A 23143-nucleotide genomic window follows, 5' to 3' on the forward strand; every position below is an offset into this window, starting at 1 on the left:
CAGGCCTCTTCTTCCACAAGTGTCTCGAGTACAATGCCTGCTGCTTCTTCTGCTGAATAAAGACTTTTATATCCACTAGCTTCTGTCTCTTTCTGATGACTTGTTCACAGTCACAGCAAATTCACCCCTCAATCTCCTTCACTCCAGGGAAATCAGCCCAGCCCGTCTAGCTTTGGTTGGCTAAGTTAGAGTGGACATGGAGAAAATGATTTCTATAGTGGGAGAGTCTAGGACCAGTGGGCACAGCCTCTGAATAGAAGGATCTTCCTTTAGAACAAAGATCATGAGAGACTTCTTTAGCCAGAGGGTGTTGAATCCGTGGAATTCATTGCTGTGGAGGCCAGGTCATGAGGTATAGTTAAAGCAGAGGTTGATGGATTCTTGTTTAGTAAGGGCATCAAAGGAGGCCGGGAATGAGACAGGAGATGGGTCGAGAGGGAAGCTGAATTGGCCATGTTGGGATGGTGGAACAGAAATGATGGGGTGAATGGCCTAATTCTGCTCCCATGTTTATGGTCTTTTCATCTGGTCCCTTCATTGCAGTGTGGGTAAAACAGCTCTCCTAAACCGGTATGTCAACAACAGATTCAGAGATGAGTACCAGACGACCATTGGAGTGAGTCTCCTCACGAAGCGGATCACAGTGGATAACGTGGCTGTCAAGCTGCAGGTGAGGAGATGCGACCTGCCCTACCAGGTGGGATTGTGTGTGCAGAGGTGGATACGGGGTTACGGGATTGGTAATAGGTTTGTTGCTATCATGTGGAATGTCATCATAATTCTCATCATGCTTAAAGTTCTGAGTGGTGTCGATAAGGTGGGTGGTAACAGTCTTATCCCCAGGGTAGGGAGACCAAAACTAGGGGTTATAGGTCCAGGGTGAGAGGGGAAAGATTTAAAAGAATCTGAATCTGAATCAAACTTATTATCACTGACATATTGCCTTGGAATTTATTGCTTTACAGCAGCAGTACACTGCAAAATATAAAAATATATAGTCATAGTCATACTTTATTGATCCTGGGGAAAATTGGTTTTCATAACAGTTGCACCATAAATAATTAAATAGTAATAAAACCATAAATAGTTAAATAGTAATATGTAAATTATGCCAGTAAATTATGAAATAAGTCCAGGACCAGCCTATTGGCTCAGGCTGTCTGACCTTCCAAGGGAGGAGTTGTAAAGTTTGATGGCCACAGGCAGGAATGACTTCCTATGACACTCTGTGTTGCATCTCGGTGGAATGAGTCTCTGGCTGAATGTACTCCTGTGCCCACCCAGTACATTATGTAGTGGATGGGAGACATTGTCCAAGATGGCATGCAACTTGGAGAGCATCCTCTTTTCAGACACCACCGTCAGAGAGTCCAGTTCCATCCCCACATCACTGGCCTTGCGAATGAGTTTGTTGATTCTGTTAGTGTCTGCTACCCTCAGCCTGCTGCCCCAGCACACAACAGCAAACATGATAGCACTAGCCACCACAGACTCGTAGAACATCCTCAGCATCGTCCGGCAGATGTTAAAGGACCTCAGTCTCCTCAGGAAATAGAGACTGCTCTGACCCTTCTTGTAGACAGCCTTAGTGTTATTTGACCAGTCCAGTTTATTGTCAATTCGTATCCCCAGGTATTTGTAATCCTCCACCATGTCCACACTGACCCCCTGGATGGAAACAGGGGTCACCGGTACCTTAGCTCTCCTCAGGTCTACCACCAGCTCCTTAGTCTTTTTCACATTAAGCTGCAGATAATTCTGCTCACACCATGTGACAAAGTTTCCTACCGTAGCCCTGTACTCAGCCTCATCTCCCTTGCTGATGCATCCAACTATGGCAGAGTCATCAGAAAACTTCTGAAGGTGACAAGACTCTGTGCAGTAGTTGAAGTCTGAGGTGTAAATGGTGAAGAGAAAGGGAGACAAGACAGTCCCCTGTGGAGCCCCAGTGCTGCTGATCACTCTGTCGGACACACAGTGTTGCAAGAACACGTACTGTGGTCTGCCAGTCAGGTAATCAAGAATCCATGATACCAGGAAAGCATCCACCTGCATCACTGTCAGCTTCTCCCCCAGCAGAGCAGGGCGGATGGTGTTGAACGCACTGGAGAAGTCAAAAAATATGACTCTCACAGTGCTCGCTGGCTTGTCCAGGTGGGCGTAGACACGGTTCAGCAGGTAGACAATGGCATCCTCAACTCCTAGTCGGGGCTGGTAGGTGAACTGGAGGGGATCTAAGTGTGGCCTGACCATAGGCTGGAGCAGCTCCAGAACAAGTCTCTCCAGGGTCTTCATGATGTGGGAGGTCAATGCCACCAGTCTGTAGTCATTGAGGCCGCTGGGGCACGGTGTCTTCAGCACAGGGACGAGGCAGGACGTCTTCCTCAGCACAGGAACCCTCCGGAGCCTCAGGCTCAGGTTGAAGACATGGCGAAGTACTCCACATAGCTGAGGGGCACAGGCTTTGAGCACCCTGGTACTGACACCATCCGGTCCTGCAGCCTTGCTTGGGTTGAGACGCTTCAGCTGTCTTCTCACCTGTTCAGCTGTGAAGCCCACCGTGGTGGTTTCATGTGGGGAAACAGTATAGTCATGAGAGCAGGGTGGGGGACTGTTAGGAGGGGTAGGAGGGGAGAGTGGAACATGTGTTGGTTGGGGGCCGACAACAGATGGCTCATGTGGGGGATGGGCAGGGGCCACAACGTCAAATCTGTTAAAGAGCAGGTTAAGTTACAATAAATATTATAAGTTACAGTAAGAAATCTATATAAAAAAATAAGTAATGCAAAAAGAGGTTCATTGTCCATCCAGAAATCCGATGGCAGAGGGAGAGAAGCTGTTCCTCAGTGTGTGTCTCCTCCCTGATGTTAGTAATGAGACAAAGGCTTGTCCTGGGTGGTGGGGGTCCTTGATGATAGACGCTGCCTTCCTGAGGCTTCATTTACTGAATTGCGCTCCGGGGTGGAGCTCACTGAAGGGATGTGGGGGCCGAGGGCGTTCAGCATATGAAACGAGCTGCCAGAGGAAGTGGTTGGGGCGGGTACAATAGTATCATTTAAGAAGCACAAGGAGGGGGGATGGGGGGGGGGTAGTTGGACGTGCAGGCATTTTCAGGAAAATGAAGAAGATTTTATGAAAACCAATGCCTAAACAAAGACAGACACACTCAACAGCAGTGACTGAGTAACCTATCGATTCTGTCATCTTGGGCACGTGGGAGGAAGCTGCAGTGCCTGGGTGAAGTAGGGACATCGCCCAAAGTCAGGATTGAAGCAGGTCTGCAGTTGTGAGGCAGTAGCTCTGTTTGCAGAGTGGAGACTGTGAATGATTTCAAAATCAGCACCAGGTTGATCATCACTGACGTTTGTTCTGAAATCTATTGTTTTGTGGCAACAGTACTGCGTAAATCAGGAAGAAAAATACTGTAAATTACAATAAGATATAAATAAATAAATACTGCAAAAAGAGCAAAATACTGAGGTTGTGTTCATGGGTTTATGGACCTTATAGTGGAGGAGAAGAAGCTCTTAGAACAGTTAGAATCAGAACCAGGTGTATTACCAGTGACATATGTTGTCCTTTGGCAGCAGTACGCGGCAATACATATAGGTTACAAAAATCAATAGTCAAAAGTGGGATAGCGAAGAAGGGTTCATGGTCCGTCAGATATTTGATGGCAGAGGGGAAGAAGCTGTTCCAAAACTTTTGAGTATAGGGTGGGTGATCAACCGAGTCATTGAGAAATGAGTATGTGGCTGGCCGACTCCTGCGCCAGATTCTTATGTCCTTGCGTTCGCCCACGCAGATCTGGGACACGGGTGGTCAAGAGCGATTCAAAGCCCTGGTGTCCACCTTCTTCAAAGGATCGGATGGCTGTGTGCTCACGTTTGCTGTGACCGACCGCGACTCCTTCTACGCCATGGAGGGCTGGAGGAATGAGATGTTGGCCAGAGTGCCAGCAGGCCAGGAGGAGTTTCCTTTCATTGTTCTGGGCAACAAAATCGATGAAGAACAAATCAGGGAGGTAAGTCTGATTCATGCCAGCTTATTGTCATATATAGCAGAGTGCAATGAACTGGCTTTTCTCACTGCTACCTTCAGGCAGAAGGTACAGGAGCCTTAGCTCCCACACTACCAGGTTTAGGAACACTTATTACCCTTCAACCATCAGGGTCCTGAACCAGCGTGGATAATTTCACTCACCGCAACTCTGACTTGATTCCACAACCTACAAACTCACTTACGGAAAAGAGTACAGTCGACGTTTCGGGCCGAGACCCTTCAACAGGACCAAATGTGCTGAAGGGCCTCGGCCTGAAACATCGACTGTACTCTCTTCCATAGATGCTGCCTGGCCTGCTGAGTTCCTCCAGCAGTTTGTGTGTGTTGCTCCGATTTCCAGCATCTGCAGATTTTCTTGTTTGTGATTGGACTACAAACTCACTTAAAAGGACTCTACAACTCATTCTCTCAGTACTAATTATCTCTTATTTACATAATTTGTTATTTTTTGCATATTGGTTATTTGTCAGTCTTTATTGCACAGTTTTTCTTAAGTTCTGTAGTGTTTATTTCCCTGTAAATGTCCTCAAGAAAATGAATCTCAAGGTAGTATATGGTGACAAATATGTACTTTGATAATAATTTTACTTTGGACATTGAACTTTGCTCATGTGAAGTTCACAGAGGAAATGAAACCCAGAACCTATAACATAGTATGGTTCAGTACAAGCCCTTCGGCCCATGATGTTGTGCCAACATTTTAATTGACTCCAAATCAATGTAGCCCTTCTCTCCCCATTTTTCTATCATGCATCTGCCTATCTACAGTAAATGTCCCAAATGTAGCTGCCTCCAGCAGGACATTCCATGTACCCTCCACTCTCTGCGGAAAAAAATCTTGCCTCTGACAGACATCGTCCCCTATACTTTCAACCAATCTCGTTAAAATTATAACACTTTGTATTACGCATTTCCATCTGGGGAAAAGAGTTCCTGGTTATCCACTCGATCTATGCCTCTTGTTAACCATATAACAATTATAGCACGGAAACAGGCCATCTCAGCCCTTCTAGTCTGTGCTGAACTCTTACTCTCACCTAGTCCCACTGACCTGCACTCAGCCCATAACCCTCCATTCCTTTCCTGTCCATATAGCTGTCCAATTTAACTTTAAATGACAACATCGAACCTACCTCAACCACTTCTGCTGGAAGCTCGTTCCACACAGCTACCACTCTCTGAGTGAAGAAGTTCCCCCTCATTTTACCCCTAAACTTTTGCCCTTTAACTCTCAACTCATGTCCTTTTGTTTGAATCTCCCCCACCCCCCCAATGGAAAAGGCCTATCCACGTCAACTCTGACTATCCCCCTCATAAGCACAGAACAACACAAAGTGTTGCATTTCAGACTGGGCTGGTGCAAAGAGAAAGGCTAAAGTGCCAATAACTGAAGAAGTAGAATTAACAGTCCAAGAACAGGGCAGCACCACTGGGAACTGGGTGTAAGAGAGGTGACTGGTTCAGAAGTCTAACTGTAGGAATAAAGTTCTCTGCAATAGGTTAGGACTTTATTCCATGTAAGGTAGGAGATTGAGGGCAGAGTTGATGGAGATATACAAAATTATAAGGGGATTAGGTAGGGTGAATGTGAGCAGACTTTTTCCACTGAGGTGTTCCACTGTGTCTACAACCAGAGGTGTATGGGTTAAGAGTGAGAGCTGGGAAGTTTAAGGGGAAACTTTTTCATTGAGAGGATGGAGAGAGTGTGGAACGAGCTGCCCACACAATTGGTGCATGCTAGCTCGATTTCAACGTTTAAGAGAAGTTTGGATAGGTACATGGATAGCAGGGAGTTGGAGGGCTATGGTCCCAGGGCAGGTCGATGGGAGTAGGAAATTTAAATGGTACAGCATGTGGAATAGATGGGTCAAAGGGCCTGTTTCTGTGTTGTACCTTTCTATGACTATGACTCTAGTAGCCAGACATGAGACCAGCAGGCCATTCAGCCCATTGTGTTTGCGCCTGCTTTTTGCGAAGGTCAGGCCTATCTCCCTGTTCTTTTCCCAAAATGCCTATCCTTTCCTTCCCTTCCCTTATCAATTTGCAACCAATTTGAACATTGGTCTGGTCTGATCCCTGACCAGACAAGTGAACTTAAGCTCGCTGTGTAAAATCCTGAGAATGTACACCACAAACTCAAGGACAGCTTCTATCCGAAACACAGGAAATTCTGCAGATGCTGAAAATCCAAAGCAACGCACACAAAATGCTGGAGGAACTCGGCAGGTCAGGCAGTGTCTGCGGAAATGAGTAAACAGTCGACATTTCAGGCAGAGACCCTTCTTCAGGACTGAAAGGGAAGGGAGAAAGGTGCCCAAGTAAAAAGGTGAGGGAAGGGAAAGGAGGGTAAGCTGGAAGGTGAAAGGTGAAAGGTAAAGCCAGGTGAGAGGGAAAAGGTAGAGGGCTGGAGAAGAAGGAATCTGATTGGAGAGGAGAGTGGACCATAGGAGAAAGGGAATAAGGAGGGGATTCAGGGGGAGCTGAGGGCCAATGAGAAGAGGTAAGAGGCCATAGTAGGGAATAGAAGAAGAGGGGAGGGGCAGAGTATTTTTTTACCGGAAGAAGAAATCCATATTCATGTCATCAGGTAGGAGGCTACCCAGATGGCATCTCAAACTCCTGAAAGGACCTCTGATATGATAAAGATGGTGGTGAGTGTACCACGGGTGGCACACTAGCCTAGCAGTTAGAGTAACGCTTTACAGCGCCACTGATTGTGATTGGGGTTCAATTCCCGCCACTGTCTGTAAGTAGTTTTTACGTTCTCCCCGTGACTGTGTGGGTTTCTTCCAGGTGCTCTGGTGTCCTCCCCCAGTCCAATGGGTTTGGGTTAGTAAGTTGTGGACGTGCTGCATTGGTACTGGAAGTGAGGCATGAGGCAATACTTACGGACTGCCCAGCAACAGCCCTTGGACTGCACTGGTCGTCATTGCAGTCGGCTTATTTCGGTGCTTTGATATACATGTGGCAAATAAAACTAGTATCAATCTTAGCTTTTAACCTTAGCTATCAGTCTTAATACTAATCTGTGACTGTGTGTGTTTCCTCCGGGTGCTCTGGTTTCCTCCCACATACCAAACACCTAAAGGATAGCAGGTTAATTGGCCACAAGGGCGTAAGTGGGCAGCATGGGCTTGTTGGGCTGAAGGGCCTGTTACCGTGCAAAATCTCCAAATAAACGAATAAACTAAAAACATACAGTCAAATGCATCTGTTGTGTATTTCAGTAATATTTGAGTAATCTTGTATATATTACTCAATATATATCTATGAGGATATATGTATGTGAGGGGAGATCTCATAGAAACATTCTGAATGTTAAAAGGCCTGAACAGATATGGCAAAGTTATTTCCCATGGTAGGGGATTCTAGGACAAGAGGGAACAACTTCAGGATTGAAGGACAGAGATGTGGAGAAATTACTTAAGTCAGGGGGTGGTAAATCTGTGGAATTTGTTGCTACGAGCGGCTGTGGAGGCCAAGTCATTGGGTGTTTTTAAGGCAGAGATAGATAGGTTCTTGATTAGCCAGGGCATCAAAGGGTATGGGGTGAAGGCAGGGGAGTGGAGATGACTGGAAGAATTGGATCAGCCCATGATTGAATGGCGGAGCAGACTCAATGGGCCGAATGGCCTACTTCTGCTCCTATATCTTATGGTCTTATATATTGGTTGATTAGGCATTCTAGTTTGTTTAAATAATTAATTACGGGTTATATGTACAGTATAAACATATGAATTGCATACAACATCACACTACTGCGTGATACGTGCGCGCCTCACTTAAAGTAAACATAAAATTAGACCCGCATTCCCAGATTTCCGTCTCTTCCTTTGGATTAGTGCAAGGTTTTGAAGTTACAAAGCAAAACGGCATTGTTTGCGTGAACAAGCAACACACCCGAGGGTGTGCCGGGGGCTGCTTGTGAGTGATATCACATGTTCCGGCAGCCACATAGCGTGCCAACAACGTTCAGCGGAGCCACGCAATCAGCGTCAAAAGCAACAGCGCTCGCCCCTTCCCGGCCCCCATTCACTTCACTGCTGACCAGTTTTCCCTCTCTCCTGTACCAATCCCCTCTGTCAATCATTGTGGACGCTCATGAAATGAAGAGGGCAGTGAGTACCTCGTTTCACACTTCAACAGTTCCGAGCACCGTAACCTAATGAATTCTCTTTGTTACACTATAACGCAGAGGATCCTTCAAGTTCACAGCTCACTACAGGGGCTTGTCCTTTTCCCACCTCCCCTTACGCACTTGGTTAATGGAAGTCTAGCAATTCGAGAACTAAATGTCAAAGATTGACTAGGTATTTGGTATTGCCACAAGAACTGAGATCTAGTGAAAAGCCTTTGCTCTGTGTGCCATCCAGACAGATCACGCCACACATCAGGGAAGGGAAAAGAAAACAGAGTGTGGAACGTGGTGTTGCTCTGTCAGAGAAAGTGAAGGGGCAAGTAGACAAGGGAACTACAAGTAGATGATGAGGTAGATTGAGAGATCGTATGATTGTGAGTTTGAGAGACCCAGAACAAGCTCTCTTCTCACTGCTGCCATCAGGAAGAAGGTACAAGAATCTTAGGACTCGCACGACCAGGTTCAGGAACAGTTATTATCCCTCAACCATCAGGCTCTTGAACAAAGGGGATAACTTCACTCAACCTCACTTACCCTATCACTGAATTATTCCCAAAACCATTGGACTCACATTCAAGGTCTCTTCATTTCATATTCTCAATATCTATTGCTTATTTATTTACGATTATTGTTTCTTTTTGAATTTGCACAGTTTGTTGTCTCCCACACTCTTGTTAAATGCCCTGGTTATTGATTCTGTTATAGCTACTATTCTAGAGAGTTGCTGAGTCTGCCCCCAAGAAAATGAGTCTCAGGGTTGTATATGGTGACATTTATGAACATTGATAATATATTTACTTTGAATTTTGTTCAAGTGTTCATCTTTTAGTGTATGAGAGACCTGTTCAAGATTATCATAGATCGTGGAGCTCCAAGTTGCTGTCACCCTCTTTATATAGAAGTGATTCATAATTTTTGGATTTTACTCCTTAAATGTATAAGTAGTTTCTCTGTGGACTGTGAGGGGTGGTGGTCGAGGCAGATATATTATAGATGTTCAACAGACTCTTACATAGTTACATGGATGATACAATAATGGAGCGATAGGGAGGAGGGAAGGGTTAGCTTGATCTTAGAGGACATTAAACAGCTGGCATAACATGATGGGCCAAAAGGCCTGTACTGTGCTGTACTGTTCTATATTCCATGCTCCAGTTACTTTCCTTACACTTCTTATCTCTATAGTCTAGTTTCTTTACAAAACTGCAGTTCTCCCATTCATGTGACCAACCCAGCCATTGAGACTATAAGCTGGACAAGTTATTCATTCAACAGTCTGGGACGGTGAAAACCTGAAGAAGCAGTGAATGGGGATCAAAATCATGCTGTTCCTCCTCCGTACTTCATAACTCGACCAGCAGATGGCGGACAAGGGCCACCTCAGAGGTTCCCACTCAAATCACAGAGAGAAATCACTCTCTTGCCAGCCTGCCGGGAGACGATCGGCAGGTTCTGGTGGAAGAGTGGGGAAGGTTTACCATCTTATACGGTCATCCAATCATACAGCACAAGGCAGGCCACTCAGCCCACCTTGCTCTCGCTAACCATCAAGTTTCAGAAGTTAGCGATGATTCAGCATGACATTTAAAACTTTGACAAACTTCTATAGATGTGAGGTGGAGGATATAATGACTGGTTGCATCACAGCCTGGTATGGAAACAGCAATGCCCTTGGACCGAAAATCCTACAAAAAGTAGTGGGTACGGCCCAGTCCATCACGGGTAAATCCCTCCCCACCATTGAGCACAGTTACATGGAGTGCTGTCACAGGAAAGCAGCATCTATCATTAGGCCATGCTCTCTTCTCCCTGTTGCCATCATGAAGAAGGTACAGGAGTCTCAGGATCCACACCACCAGGTTCAGGAACAGTTATTATCCCTCAGCTATCAGGCTCTTGAACTAGAGGGGTTAACTTCACTCAACTTCACTCACCCATCACTGGACTGTCCCCACGAGTTATGGACTCACTTTCAAGGACTCTTCATCTCACGTTCTCTATATTTATTGCTTAATTATTATTATTATTTTTATATTTGTAACTGCACAGTTTGTTGTCGTTTGCATATTGGTTGTTTGTCCATCCTGTCGAGTGTGGCCTTTCATTGATTCTATTGCACTGCATGTGTTTACTGTGAACGCTTGCAAGAAAATGAATCACAATGTTGTATATGGTGACATATACCTACTTTGATCATTTTGAACTTCCAACTGTAAAGTACTCATCTATCCTGTGCAGTAATCCCATTAACCAATACTTAGTCCCTGTGGCTAACTCTTCTATGTTCTAATTCCATCTAGCAACACTTGGATCCATGCTTTCTACTTGGAGATTTAAGTGTTCTGACAGAGACATGGTGGGCTGAAGAATCTGTTTCAGTGTGTGTGATGGCATGGTTAGAGTAGAACTATTACAGCTTTTACTTGTCCCTTCCCTTGGACACATTTGTTCCGATTCATTCTCATAAACTCATATATATATTTGCATTAATACTGGCCAGAGAAAGGTAAAGACACGTCTGTGTCACACGTACGAAAATGCTTTAAAGGAGGATTATTGAGCCCTGATGAAGGGTCTTGGCCGGAAACAGTTTATTTCCCTCTATAGATGCTGCCTGACCTGCGGAGTTCCCGCAGCATTTTGTGTGTGTTGTTGCTTTATCGGAAAAAAGGTCGACTTGGCCTTGTAGAGAGAGACGAGTGCAAGTGAGCAAAAGCAGAGTATTGGATTGGAAGTCGAGGAGGAGGAGGTACACTGGACCTTACACACGTCCACCCCATTCTGCCTGAACCAGAGTCTGAATCAGGTTTAATATCACCGGCGTATGTCGTGCAATTCATTGATTGCAGCAGCAGGACTATGCAATACATAATAATAGAAAAAAAAACATGATTTAGTCATGAATTAGTCTGATGGCAGTGGGGAAGAAGCTGTTTCTGAATTGTTGAGTGTACACCTTCAGGCTTCTGTACCTCCTCCCTGAAGGTCACAATGAGGACAAGGCATGTCCTGAGTGATGAGGGTCCTTAATGCCGAATGCTGCCTTTCTGAAGCATCACTCCTTGAGGATGTCCTGGATACTAGTGAGGGTAGTGCCCATGATGGAGCTGATGATGACAGTCCTGACGAAGGGTCTTGGCCTGAAATGTCGACTGTTTACTCTTTTCCATAGATGCTGCCTGGCCTGCTGAGTTCCTCCAGCATTTTGTGTGTTTTGCTTCGACTTCCAGCATCTGCAGATTTTCTCTTGTTTGTGATGGAGCTGACTAGCTTTACAACTCCCTGCAGCATATTTCGATTTTATGCAGTAGAACCACCCCCCCCAACTCTATACTAGATAGTGATACAGCCAGTCAGAATGCTCTCCATGGTATATCTACAGAAATTTGCGAGTGTCTTTGGTGACATACCAAACCTCCTCAAACTACTAATGAAATGTAGCCACTTCCGTGCCTTTTTTGTAGCTGCATCGATATGTTGGGTCCAGGTTAGATCCTCAGAGATCTTGACACCCAGGAACTTGAAATTGCTCACTCTCTCCACTTCTGATCCCTTCTGGCTGACGTATATTCCCTCGTCTTATCCTGTCTGAAATCCACAAACAGTTGTTTATTCTTTTGGTCTTTGGATTGCTATTAGTTCTAGATTCCCTTTCTTTACCTCTCTCCATGGGCTTCATCTCTTATCCATCCAAAAATCAATCCACCTTGATTCTGAATTCAGTACGGCGAAAAATCTTCGGCACCTATGTATAGCTAGGGTGCATAAGACTTCTGCAGAATACTGTAACTTCAGTTTTCTGCTTGCAATTTACAATTTACATTAAGAACTGAAGACAAGATCTTGTTTGAATTAATATCTGGTATATTCACATAACTCCAGAATACTCCCTAACAACAAGTAAAAAAGACATCGAGCTAATTAGGGAGCAAACCTTATTACCATTTACAGTTGTGTGCAAAAGTCTTAGTCACCCTGATTATATAATGTGCCTAAGATGTTTGCACATTACTGCAATGAAAAAAAGGTTGACTCGACCTGACAGAGAGAGAGACAAGTGCTATTGAGTGAAAGCACAGTCTTGGAGTGGAACTCGAGTGGGGGCTCATGGGGTGTTGCAATGGACCTCACAGATGTCCACCCCATTCTGGCTGATTGATCCAGGTTCACTTTCTTGACTTCTCTCCACGGGTCTCATCTCTTATACCATTCAGAATTCAATCTACCTTGATCTTGAGTACAGTATATTTAATAATAATAATAGGGTTCATTTATGGAGCACTTTTCGTACAGATGATGTAGTTCAAAGTGCTTTCCAATGGGATAACATGTAAACATGAAAATAAAAGACAAAAAGATGTTAGTTAAAAGCAAGGTTAAATAAACAGGTTTTGAGGTGGTGTTTAAAATGTCAACTGAGTCTGCATCCCTTATAGTTTTAGGTATTGAATTCCACAGTTTAGGAGCATAGCTCAGAAAAGCTGACCTGCCAATTATCTTTTGAAAGAGATTGTTTCAACTAAAGAGACCGGCGGAAGACGACCTTAGAGCTCGAGCAAGGTTATAGAACAATAGCGTTTCTGTAATGTACTCCGGTCCCATTCCATTAAGAGCTTTAAAAACAAGTAAGGGACATTTAAAATCAAGTCTAAGAGATACAGGAAGCCAATGCAGAGTAGTTAGGATGGGAGTGATGTGCTCCCTTATCCTAGTTTTAGTTAAAAGTCTAGCAGCGGTGAGACGAAGCTTGTCAATAGATTGTTTTAGAAGGCCAATGAAAAGCACAGTAATCTAATCTATTTGATATGTTGAGGCGTGAATTAGTTTTTCAGCATCTTTATGACAGTAATGGACATACCTTTGCAATATTTCTGCTCTAGGCACTTTCTTTATGTGGGATTTAAATCTGAGTCAAGGATAACACCCAGGCTCGTTACTTCTCCAGAAGAGCTGAGGCCCTTCTTCAGGACTGGGAGGGAAGGGGGGAGATGCCTGAATTAAAAGGCGGGGAGAGGAGAGAGAGAGGCTAACTGGAAGGTGATAGGTGGAGCCAGGTGGGTGGCAAAGGTCAAAGGCCGGAGAAGAAAGAATCTGATACGGGAGGAGAGTGGACAATAGGAGAAAGGGAAGGAGGAGGGGACCCAGGGGGAGGTAAAAGGTCAGAGTAGGGAATAGTCGGGGTGGGGGGGATTTGTTCACTGAGAGGAGAAATCGATATTCATACCATCAGGTTGGAGGGTAGCCAGACAGAATATAAGTTGTTGTTCTGCCACCCTGAGGGTGGCCTCATCTTGGCACAAGAGGGGCCATGGATGGACACATTGGAACGGGAAGGGGACTCTTTAAAGATTAAAGATTAGCTTTATTTGTCACGTACATCAAAACATGCATTGAAATGCTTAGTTTGTGCCGACACCCAACGCAGCCCAAAGATGTGCTGGGGCAGCCCGCGTCTCCGGTACCAACAAAGAATACTCACAGTTTGCCAACCCCAGTCTTTGGAGGGAACTGGAGCTCCCAAAGGAAACCCATTCGTATTAACCCCTTACAAACAGCAGCGGGAACTGAACCCGGATCGCTGGCCCGTACGGTCGTTACGCGAACCACTACGCTTCAGTAACACCCTCTAAAACAGCCGACCTCTCCTTCTGAAAACGATCCTCGTGAATATCCTCTGCACTCCCTCCGGTGCAAACATACCACAGGATACTAATATCCATTAAAGAGTCATTTTCTGAGGCACTACCACCTTGGGAATGGGCTGCAGGGAAGCTCTGAAGAGGTCACAAGAGAAAAGCAATGTTGGGTTTCCATTAAGTTTTTGAACAGGCTCCTAACATGGATGACCCGATGCAGGCTGGGAGGCCAGTTCGCTGAACACCTACGCTCTGTCTGCCAGAGACAGCAAGATCTCCCAGTGGCCACACATTTTAATTCCACGTCCCATTCCCATTCTGATGTGTCTATCCACGGCCTCCTCTACTGTCAAGATGAAGTCACACTCAGGTTGGAGGAACAACACCTTATATTCCGTCTGGGTAGCCTCCAACCTGATGGCATGAACATTGACTTCTCTAACTTCAGTTAATGCCCCTCCTTCCCTTCGTACCCCATCCCTTATTTATTTATTATTATCCCCCCCACTGTTTTTTCTCTCTCTTTTTTCTCCCTCTGTCCCTCTCACTATAACTCCTTGCCTGCTCTCCACCCTCTGGGCTCCCCTCCCCCTTTCTTTCTCCCTAGGCCTCTTGTCCTATGATCCTCTCCCTTCTCCAGCCTCGTATCCCTTTTGCCAATCACCTGTCCAGCTCTTAGCTCCATCCCTCCCCCTCCTGTCTTCTCCTATCATTTTGGTTCTCCCCCTCCCCCTCCCACTTTCAAATCTCTTACAAAATCCTCCTTCAGTTAGTCCTGATGAAGGGTCTCGGCCTGAAACGTCGACTGTACCTCTTCCTAGAGATGCTGCCTGGCCTGCTGCGTTCACCAGCAACTTTGATGTGTGTTGCCTGAGTTTCCGGTGTCTGCAGATTTCCTCGTGTTTGCGTCGTAACATAGATGATGTTGACTCTACACTAGTGCAAACTTTTGCGATCACTTCTGGTCTCCCTCTCGCTCCCACAGGTTACAAGTGAAGACGCGGAAGCCTGGTGCAATGCTCGAAACATCCCTTACTATGAAGTGAGTGCCAAAGAGGGCACAAACGTGGACAAAGCCTTCGAGAGGATCACCCAGGTTGCTCTCTCACAGGTACTCGACCCAACTGGCTTCTGATGATTCTGGCTTGTCCATCGATTGCTTTGGAAGGCCAGTAAAACGTGCATTACAGCAATCCAGTCTATTCGATATATAAGATGTGAATTAGTTTTTCAGCGTCATTATGTGTGTGACTGAAATGGACATAACTTTGTGATAGTTCTGCAGTGTAGAAGTGCTGATCTGGCCATTTTCTTTCTGTGGGATTTAAAATTCACGCCGGAGTCAAGGATAACACCCAAGCTTCCTTTCTGGCCGTGGTGAAGGGTCTCAGCCTGAAATGTTGATTATTTAATGTTGATGCTGCCTGACCTGCTGAGCTCCTCCAGCATTTTGTGTGTGTTGCTCTGGGTTTCCAGCACCGGCAGAATCTTTTGTGTTGAATGCTCTGAGATACCACATCTACCCTTTTAAGGAATGTGCGTTGTCTTGGTCCTTAGAAAACAGGCAGTGGGATAGGACACAAGATTTCAAGCAATACTTTAATAGAAATAGCCCAGCAACAGGGGCAGTGAAGCGAAAGGGGGCCCTGAGGCAGGAAGAGGGGTGTAGATAGGGTGAATGTGCACAGTCTTTTTTCATCAGGGTGGGGCAATCAATGGCTAGAGGGCATTGGTTTAAATTGAAAGTGGTCAGCACAGATCATTTGGGCTGAAGGGCTTGTTTCCTTCCTATGTTACTCTATGATTCTATTGAACAGACCTCATTGTAAGAATGAGATGAATTCTTGACTTCACAATCTACTTTATGGTGGCCCTGGGCTGCTCTGCACTTTCTATGAAACTGTAACACTTTATTCTGTTACTGCGTTTCCCCTGTACTACCTCAATGTACTGATGTGATGAAATAATCTGTCAGGAAGGTGTGCAAAACAAAGTTTCTCACTGTACCTCGGGATGTGTGACAGTAATAAACCTTTTTAATTTTCCAATGTCTGTTTAGCGTGTTCAACAGCGGAAGGGTATCTTCCTCTATAATCATTGTCGGGTCACTAACTTCTGGAGGTTATTTTGGAGAAGGTTCAAGACAGCAGGAGAAGGGAATCACTGTCTGTGGACCATGACTCTGGAGAGATCTGTGCTAATTAATGCAGCAAAGACAGACATTGTCTGTGTGAACTCACCTGCCCTTTATTGGCCTGCCTGCTCTTGTCTACTGACTCACCGGCTCAGCACAGAAGTCTCCTGTCAATGTTATTATGGTCTCACAGTGCAGGATATTTTACAGATTAGAGAACCAATTAGGAACATATCATCTCAGTCCTTTGTTCTTCAGGTCAAACATCAGATTAACACAGCAATGTGACTACTAACACTATATCGCCACATAAATTAGTCAGTTTTATGCATACAATTGTGCGTCTGTCTGTGTGTTTCTGTGTGTGTATCTGTGTATCTGTGCATTGAACCCATAAACACTACCTCACTTATTATTTCTGTTTTTGCAGCATTTTTAATTTAACTGATATATATAAAGTGTGTGTGTGTGTGTGTAAAGTGTGAAAATCTAGGGAATACACACTCAGGTCCCACTAAACCCATGAGATTGGGATGGATCTCCCATTCCAAGCCTCTGTTTGTATGGATGTTGTGTTATTTACTACCCTGTTACAACTCAGTGCCAAGAAATAACAGACGGTTAAAGGAATTATATTTATGAATCTTAACTGAAAAGTTAGTAAAGAAAAGAAAGAAAAAGATGAACAAGGTCCATTATAATTAACAGTCAGACATGCACAAACTGGAGCTCAGCTCAGCTCTTCCAAAAGGCGTATTCACTGATCCTCAGTCGACTGCGGCAACTTGCTCCATCAGATAATGGTCCCCCACTAGGTCGAATCCTATGACCGATTCTCTCCAGCATCTTCTCCATCTCCCGCTGGACAAAGGACCCCAGCTCACACTGGTGTCAGGCACACAACACAAAAACCCGCTTCACTAACCGGACGGCTCACGTTCCAAAGCACCTGTTATCGCTAACCATAACCCAAACACTGCTGGAATGCAGTTTTTTTTTCTATAACTATCATGTATTGCGATGTACTGCTGCGGCAAAGTTAACAAATTTCATGATGTATGCCAGTGATATTAAAACAACAGGAATTCTGCAGATGCTGGAAATTCAAGCAACACACATGTGTTGTCCAGTGATATTAAACCTGATTCTGATAGTGTGTGTGTGTGTGTGTGTGTGTGTGTGTGTGTGTGTGTGTGTGTGTATGTGTATACATTTGTACTAGTAATTGGTTTATTATTACAACATGTACTGAGAACAATTTTCGCTTGCACGCCATCCAGAAAGATCATCTTGTACATTCTGTAAGTACTTCTAAGAAAAAGTAATTGAAAACAGGAAGTAGCTTCTAGTGTTGTGATTATAGGAAGACAAAGGAATTGCAAGGGACACAATGAGGTGTACTGGGAGATGGAGTTTATCATTAATGTATAAGAGGTCTGTTCAGGAGTTTGATAACAGTGAGATAGATGCTATCTGGTGGAGCAAGCTTTTGTATCTTTTGCCTGATGCGTGGGGGTGGGGGAGGAGAGAGAATGACCCCCATGGGAGGAGCCATTGATTATAACACCATAATAGATTACATGATATAGGAGCAGAATTAGGCCATTTGGCCTAGTGAGTCTGTTCTGCCATTTCATTACCCTCTCAGCCTCAGTCTCCTGCCTTCTCCCTGACTAATCAAGAATCTATCAACATCTGCCTTAAATATACCCAATGACCTGGCCTCCACAACTACCGGTGGCAACAAATTCCACAGATTCACCGTTCTCTCGCTAAAGAAATTCCTCTTCATTTCCTTTCTAAATGGATGTTCCTCTATTCTGAGGTTCTTCCCCTCCGGTCTTAGACTCCCCCACCAAAGGACACATCCTTCCCACATCCACGCTATCTAGACCTTTCTACATTCGGTAGGCTTCAACGAGATCTGCTCCCCCCACCCCATGTTTCTAAACTCCACAGCCATTAAACACTCCTCACATGACAAGCAATTCAATCCCGGAATTATTTTTGTGAGCGTCCTTTGAACCCTCTCCGTGTTAGTACAAGCAACACACATCAAAGTTGCTGATGAACGCAGCAGGCCAGGCAGCATCTCTAGGAAGAGGTATAGTCGACGTTTCAGGCCGAGACCCTTCATCAGGACTAACTGAAGGAAGAGCTAGTAAGAGATTTGAAAGTGGGAGGGGGAGGGGGAGATCCAAAATGATAGGAGAAGACAGGAGGGGGAGGGATGGAGCCAAGAGCTGGACAGGTGATAGGCAAAAGGGATACGAGAGGATCATGGGACAGGAGGTCTGGGGAAGAAAGACAAGGTGGGGAGGGAACACAGAGGATGGGCAAGGGGTATAGTCAGAGGGACAGAGGGAGAAAAAGGAGAGTAAAAGAAAGAATGTGTGTATATAAATAAATAACAGATGGGGTCCGAGGGGGAGGTGGGGCATTAGCGGAAGTTTGAGAAGTCGATGTTCATGCCATCAGGTTGGAGGCTACCCAGACGGAATACAAGGTGTTGTTATCGATGTTCATGCCCCACTTCTCCCTCGTACCCCATCTGTTACTTATTTTTATACACACATTCTTTCTCTTACTCTCCTTTTTCTCTGTCTGTCCCTCTGAATATACCCCTTGCCCATCCTCTGGGTCCCCCCCCCTTGTCTTTCTTCCCGGACCTCCTGTCCCATGATCCTCTCGTATCCCTTTTGCCTATCACCTGTCCAGCTCTTGGCTCTATCCCTCCCCCTCCTGTCTTCTCCTATCATTTTGGATCTCCCCCTCCCCCTCCCACTTTCAAATCTCTTACTAGCTCTTCCTTCAGTTAGTCCCGACGAAGGGGCTCGGCCTGAAACATCGACTGTACCTCTTCCTAGAGATGCTGCCTGGCCTGCTGCGTTCACCAGCAACTTTGATGTGTGTTGCTTAATTTTCCAGCATCTGCAGAATTCCTGTTGTTTCCATGTTAGTACATCTGTTTTTAGATAAGGGGCCCAAAAATGCTCAGAATACTCCAAGTGAGGCCTCACCAGTGCTTTATAAAACCTCAAGATTACATCCTAGTCCTCTCAAAATTAATGCTATTATTGCATTTACCTTTCACACCACCAATTCAACCTGCAAATTAACCTTTCGGGAATCCTGCACGAGGACTCCCAAGTCCCTTTGTTGGTTGTTTTCCCGAGGCAGTGGGAAGTGTAGATAGTGCCAACAGAGGAGAGGCTGGTTTGCATGATAGACTGGGCTGTGTTCACAACGTTCTGCAATCCCTTCCATTCGTGCGAATTTCATTAAATGTTCCTTATCACACCACGACGTGCAGAGTCAGCATTCTGCACGCTAGGGACATAATGTTTGATTCTTGAAATGTCTGAGTTCGTTCCTGCACTTTTCATCAAGAGACAAAATCAAAACAACCCGCGCCAGTGCTTTACATTTCTATTTCCAGCCGGAGCGGGATTGACCGGAGACAGTGGATGCCACAGGTGCTGGAGCCTGGAGCAACACACAATCTACTGGAGGGTCAGGCAGCATCCGTAGGGCGAAGGGATTGTCAATGCGTCAGGTCCACACCTTGCACCCAGACCTTGCCTGGGTGTTCCAACACGGAACATTGGCAATTCCTTGCAGGAGGAGCGGCACGGTAGCCTAGCGGTTAGCGCATCACTTTACAGCGCAGCGATCTCTGGAACAGGGGTTCAATTCCCGCCGCTGTCTGCGAGGAGTTTGTATGTTGACCCATTGTGGGTCTCCTCCTGGTGCTCTGGTTTCCTCCCACATTCCAGTGATGCACAAGTTAGAAACTGTGGAATTCGTTGACACAGGCAGCTCCGGAGGCCAATTCATTGGGTATATTTAAGGCAAAGGTTGATAGGTTCTTGATTGGTCAGGGCATGGAAGGGATACGGGGAGAAGACAGGAGACAGGAGCTGAGAGGGAAAATGGATCAACCATGATAGAATGGTAGAGCAGACTCGATGGGCTGAATGGCTTAATTCTGCTCCTATATCTTATGGTCTTATGGTTAGGGTTAGTAAGTTGTGGGCTGCTACGATGTCCCCAGCACGTCCTCAAACCGCGTTGTTTGTTTATGCAAACAATGTATTTCACTGTATTTTCCACTGGTTCAATGTAAATCTGACAAATCATGCTAATTTTTATCTCTAACACTGCATTTCCTGTATAATCACAGTGTTGGAGAGGACTTCCCCACCCCCATTCTGTAGAATGCCCCAGGGTCTCTGCAGAATCACATGCCTTTTATTAATTAATACAAAGTTATCTTTTTTTTTAAAAAAGAACATTGATAGTGTACAGGGAAGAATCTCTGACATTGCTGTGGTGATTAATATGTGGGTTAATGTCACACCTTGTTTAACGTGAAGAGTAGGATTCAGGCTGGCATCAGATGCCAGAGCACACCTTCAACCTGCTTGGCAAACCCTTTCAGAATGAATGGTATAAAGAAACATGATTTGTAGCCTGGATATAAATAGAACTTGCTGGTGATGCCAGTGAAAGAGGAGTGCGCCTGTGTTTCTAGAAACTTCTAATCGTGTTGCTTTATTTGAAGGGTGTATCATGATCTTATTGGATCGTGCCGGAGCTAAGGTTTCTGATCGTACCAGCCATTTTATAAACCTCATCGATATGAGCTAGGTTTTACTTTACAATTCCATGAGGTACACCAAATCGAGGCAGGAATAGGGCTCAACAGGTAGTATTGACCTCGTAACCCTGAATTAACTTTGACTTTAGATGCTGTCTGTGTGGAGTTTGTATGTTCTCCCTGTGACCTCTGGAGAGCACTGTTTTGCCCCAGAGCCTGAAAACATTGGTAAGTTAATTGCCGGCTGTAAATATCCCCTCCTCCAAGAGGACCACAACCTTGTCGTAGGGTTTGGAGGCTTGCGTGCCTCATTGACCCGGAGAGCCGTGCTGGCTGGAGTCAGGGCTTTGTGCTTTGGCTCTTGGTAGGGTCACCCATGCCAAACAGGTCAAAGGGTATAGGACAGAGTGAGTGGTCCACCCGTCCTCCAGGTTCGGGGGCTAACAACCCTGACCGGTAAAACGAAACTGTTACAGAAACAGCAATGAAGAATCTTTCTACCTCGGAGTATTCCCAAGTCTTCACCCAGGACTCGTGTCCTGTTCATGGGCTGTTCAGAAATCTGATGATGGAGGGGAAGGAGTTGCTCCTGTGTCCTCAGGTTCCTGTACCTCCTCTCTCATGGTGGTCCTCAGGAGAGGGCATGGATTGTGAGGGCCTTTAATGATCATGCTGCCTTCCTGAGGCATCGCCTTTTATTGAAGTCCTCTTCTTCCGGCACAAATAAGTCGTTCCTTAAATAAAGAGATCTGGTGGGGCTGAGTTGTTCTCCGAACTTGGCAACTTACTCGCAAATGTTTTGTCACCATACGAGGAGACGTTGTCAGTGCGCTGTTAATTGTGATGCGGCCTTTATATACTTATCAATCAGCTGATTGGACGTCACTTCGGAAACTCAGTTGCGATGCGGGAAGGAAATCTCGTCGCTGACTGGTTGCGTGGTGAACTCCCTTCGATGCGGTCTGGAATTTTCCCCGAACTGGCTTATAAATAGGATCGAGGTCCACGTGTTGGTTTACAGATTTCTTTGCGGAAAACCATGCTTCTAGGAATCCTCTTGCGTGCCGCATGTTTGCCTGCGCTATGACTTTCACTGATACCCAGCAGATAAAGGCCAAGCATTGGGATGGCACACCACAGTCAACAGCCCACTGACGGTGTCTCCTCATGTGGTCGCAAAATGTTTGCAAGTAAATTGCCAAGATCAGAGAACAATTCAGTCCAACCATCAACCACCCAAGCTACGCATTCTCCGAATGATTTCCAAAAACGAGATCTATTTACTTCATAGTATGCCAATGCCCTGTGTCACTGAATAACAACCATTCTATTTTCGTATTCAATTCCCATGATAATAAATGAAAATGAAAGTTATGTTAACTTTCCTAATTATTTGCAGTTCTCATACAAGAGCTGTTTTCAGTTCGTGCACCAGGATATCTGGACCCCACTGGATCTCTGAGCCCTACAGTCTCTGCAGTTACACAATGTGCTTCCTGTTCGGAGTCATAAACCTGAGATTCTGCGGATGCTGGAAGTATTGAGCAATACGCACAGTGTGCTGTAGGAACTCAGCAAGGCAGGCAGCGTCAAGTGATGGCCTGTTGAGCTCCCCCCAGCATTTTTGTGAGAGTTAAAGACTCACACAGCGTAGACACTGGCCGTTCAGCTCTTCTGTGCATGCTGAGCACGGTTCTCAGCTAAGCTTGTCCCACCTGTCTGCCTTTGGCCCATATCCCTCCAATCTTTTCCAACGCAAACACGAGGAAATCTGCAGATGCTGGAAATTCAGGCAACACACATCAAAGTTGCTGGTGAATGCGGCAGGCCAGGCAGCATCTCTAGGAAGAGGTACAGTCGACGTTTCGGGCTGAGACCCTTCGTCAGGACTAACTGAAGGAAGAGCTAGTAAGAGATTTGAAAGTGGGAGGGGGAGGGGGAGATCCGAAATGATCGGAGAAGACAGGAGGGGGAGGGATGGAGCCAAGAGCTGGACAGGTGATTGGCAAAAGGGATATGAGAGGATCATGGGACAGGAGGCCCAGGGAGAAGGAAAAGGGGGAGGGGGGGAAAAACCCAGAGGATAGGCAAGGGGTATAGTGAGAGGGACAGAGGGAGAAAAAGGAGAGAGAGAAAAAGAAAAAGAATGTGTGTATATAAATAAATAACGGATGGGGTACGAGGGGCAGGTGGGGCATTAGCGGAAGTTTGGGAAGTCAATGTTAATGCCATCAGGTTGGAGGCTACCCAGACGGAATATAAGGTGTTGTTCCTCCAACCTGAGTGTGACTTCATCTTTACAGTAGAGGAGGCCGTGGATAGACGTGTCTGAATGGGAATGGGACGTGGAATTAAAATGTGTGGCCACTGGGAGATCGTGCTTTCTCTGGCTGACAGAGCGTAGGTGTTCAGCGAAACGATCTCCCAGTCTGCGTCGGGTCTCACCAATATATAGAAGGCCACATCGGGATCACCGGATGCAGTACATCACCCCAGCCGACAAACAGGTGAAGTGTCGCCTCACCTGGAAGGACTGTCTTTTCCAATCTGTGTCTTTTAAGTTTCCTCCTTCA

The 23143-nt window shown here is 45.6% G+C and overlaps 1 protein-coding gene across 2 annotated transcripts in view; it reads left to right on the forward strand.

Moving 5' to 3' along the window:
- The window catches only part of LOC134355414 (ras-related protein Rab-7b-like), a 53113-nt gene that overhangs the window by 12183 nt on the left and 17787 nt on the right, over positions 1-23143 (forward strand). For both annotated transcript variants that reach the window (XM_063065261.1, XM_063065262.1), the window contains exons 3-5: positions 544-670; positions 3806-4024; positions 14822-14947. In XM_063065261.1, the coding sequence (XP_062921331.1) occupies positions 544-670; positions 3806-4024; positions 14822-14947 (472 nt within the window). The remainder of the gene's footprint in view (positions 1-543; positions 671-3805; positions 4025-14821; positions 14948-23143) is intronic.

The sequence above is a fragment of the Mobula hypostoma genome, chromosome 13, assembly GCF_963921235.1.
Source record: "Mobula hypostoma chromosome 13, sMobHyp1.1, whole genome shotgun sequence".
Taxonomy (NCBI): Eukaryota; Metazoa; Chordata; class Chondrichthyes; order Myliobatiformes; family Myliobatidae; genus Mobula; species Mobula hypostoma.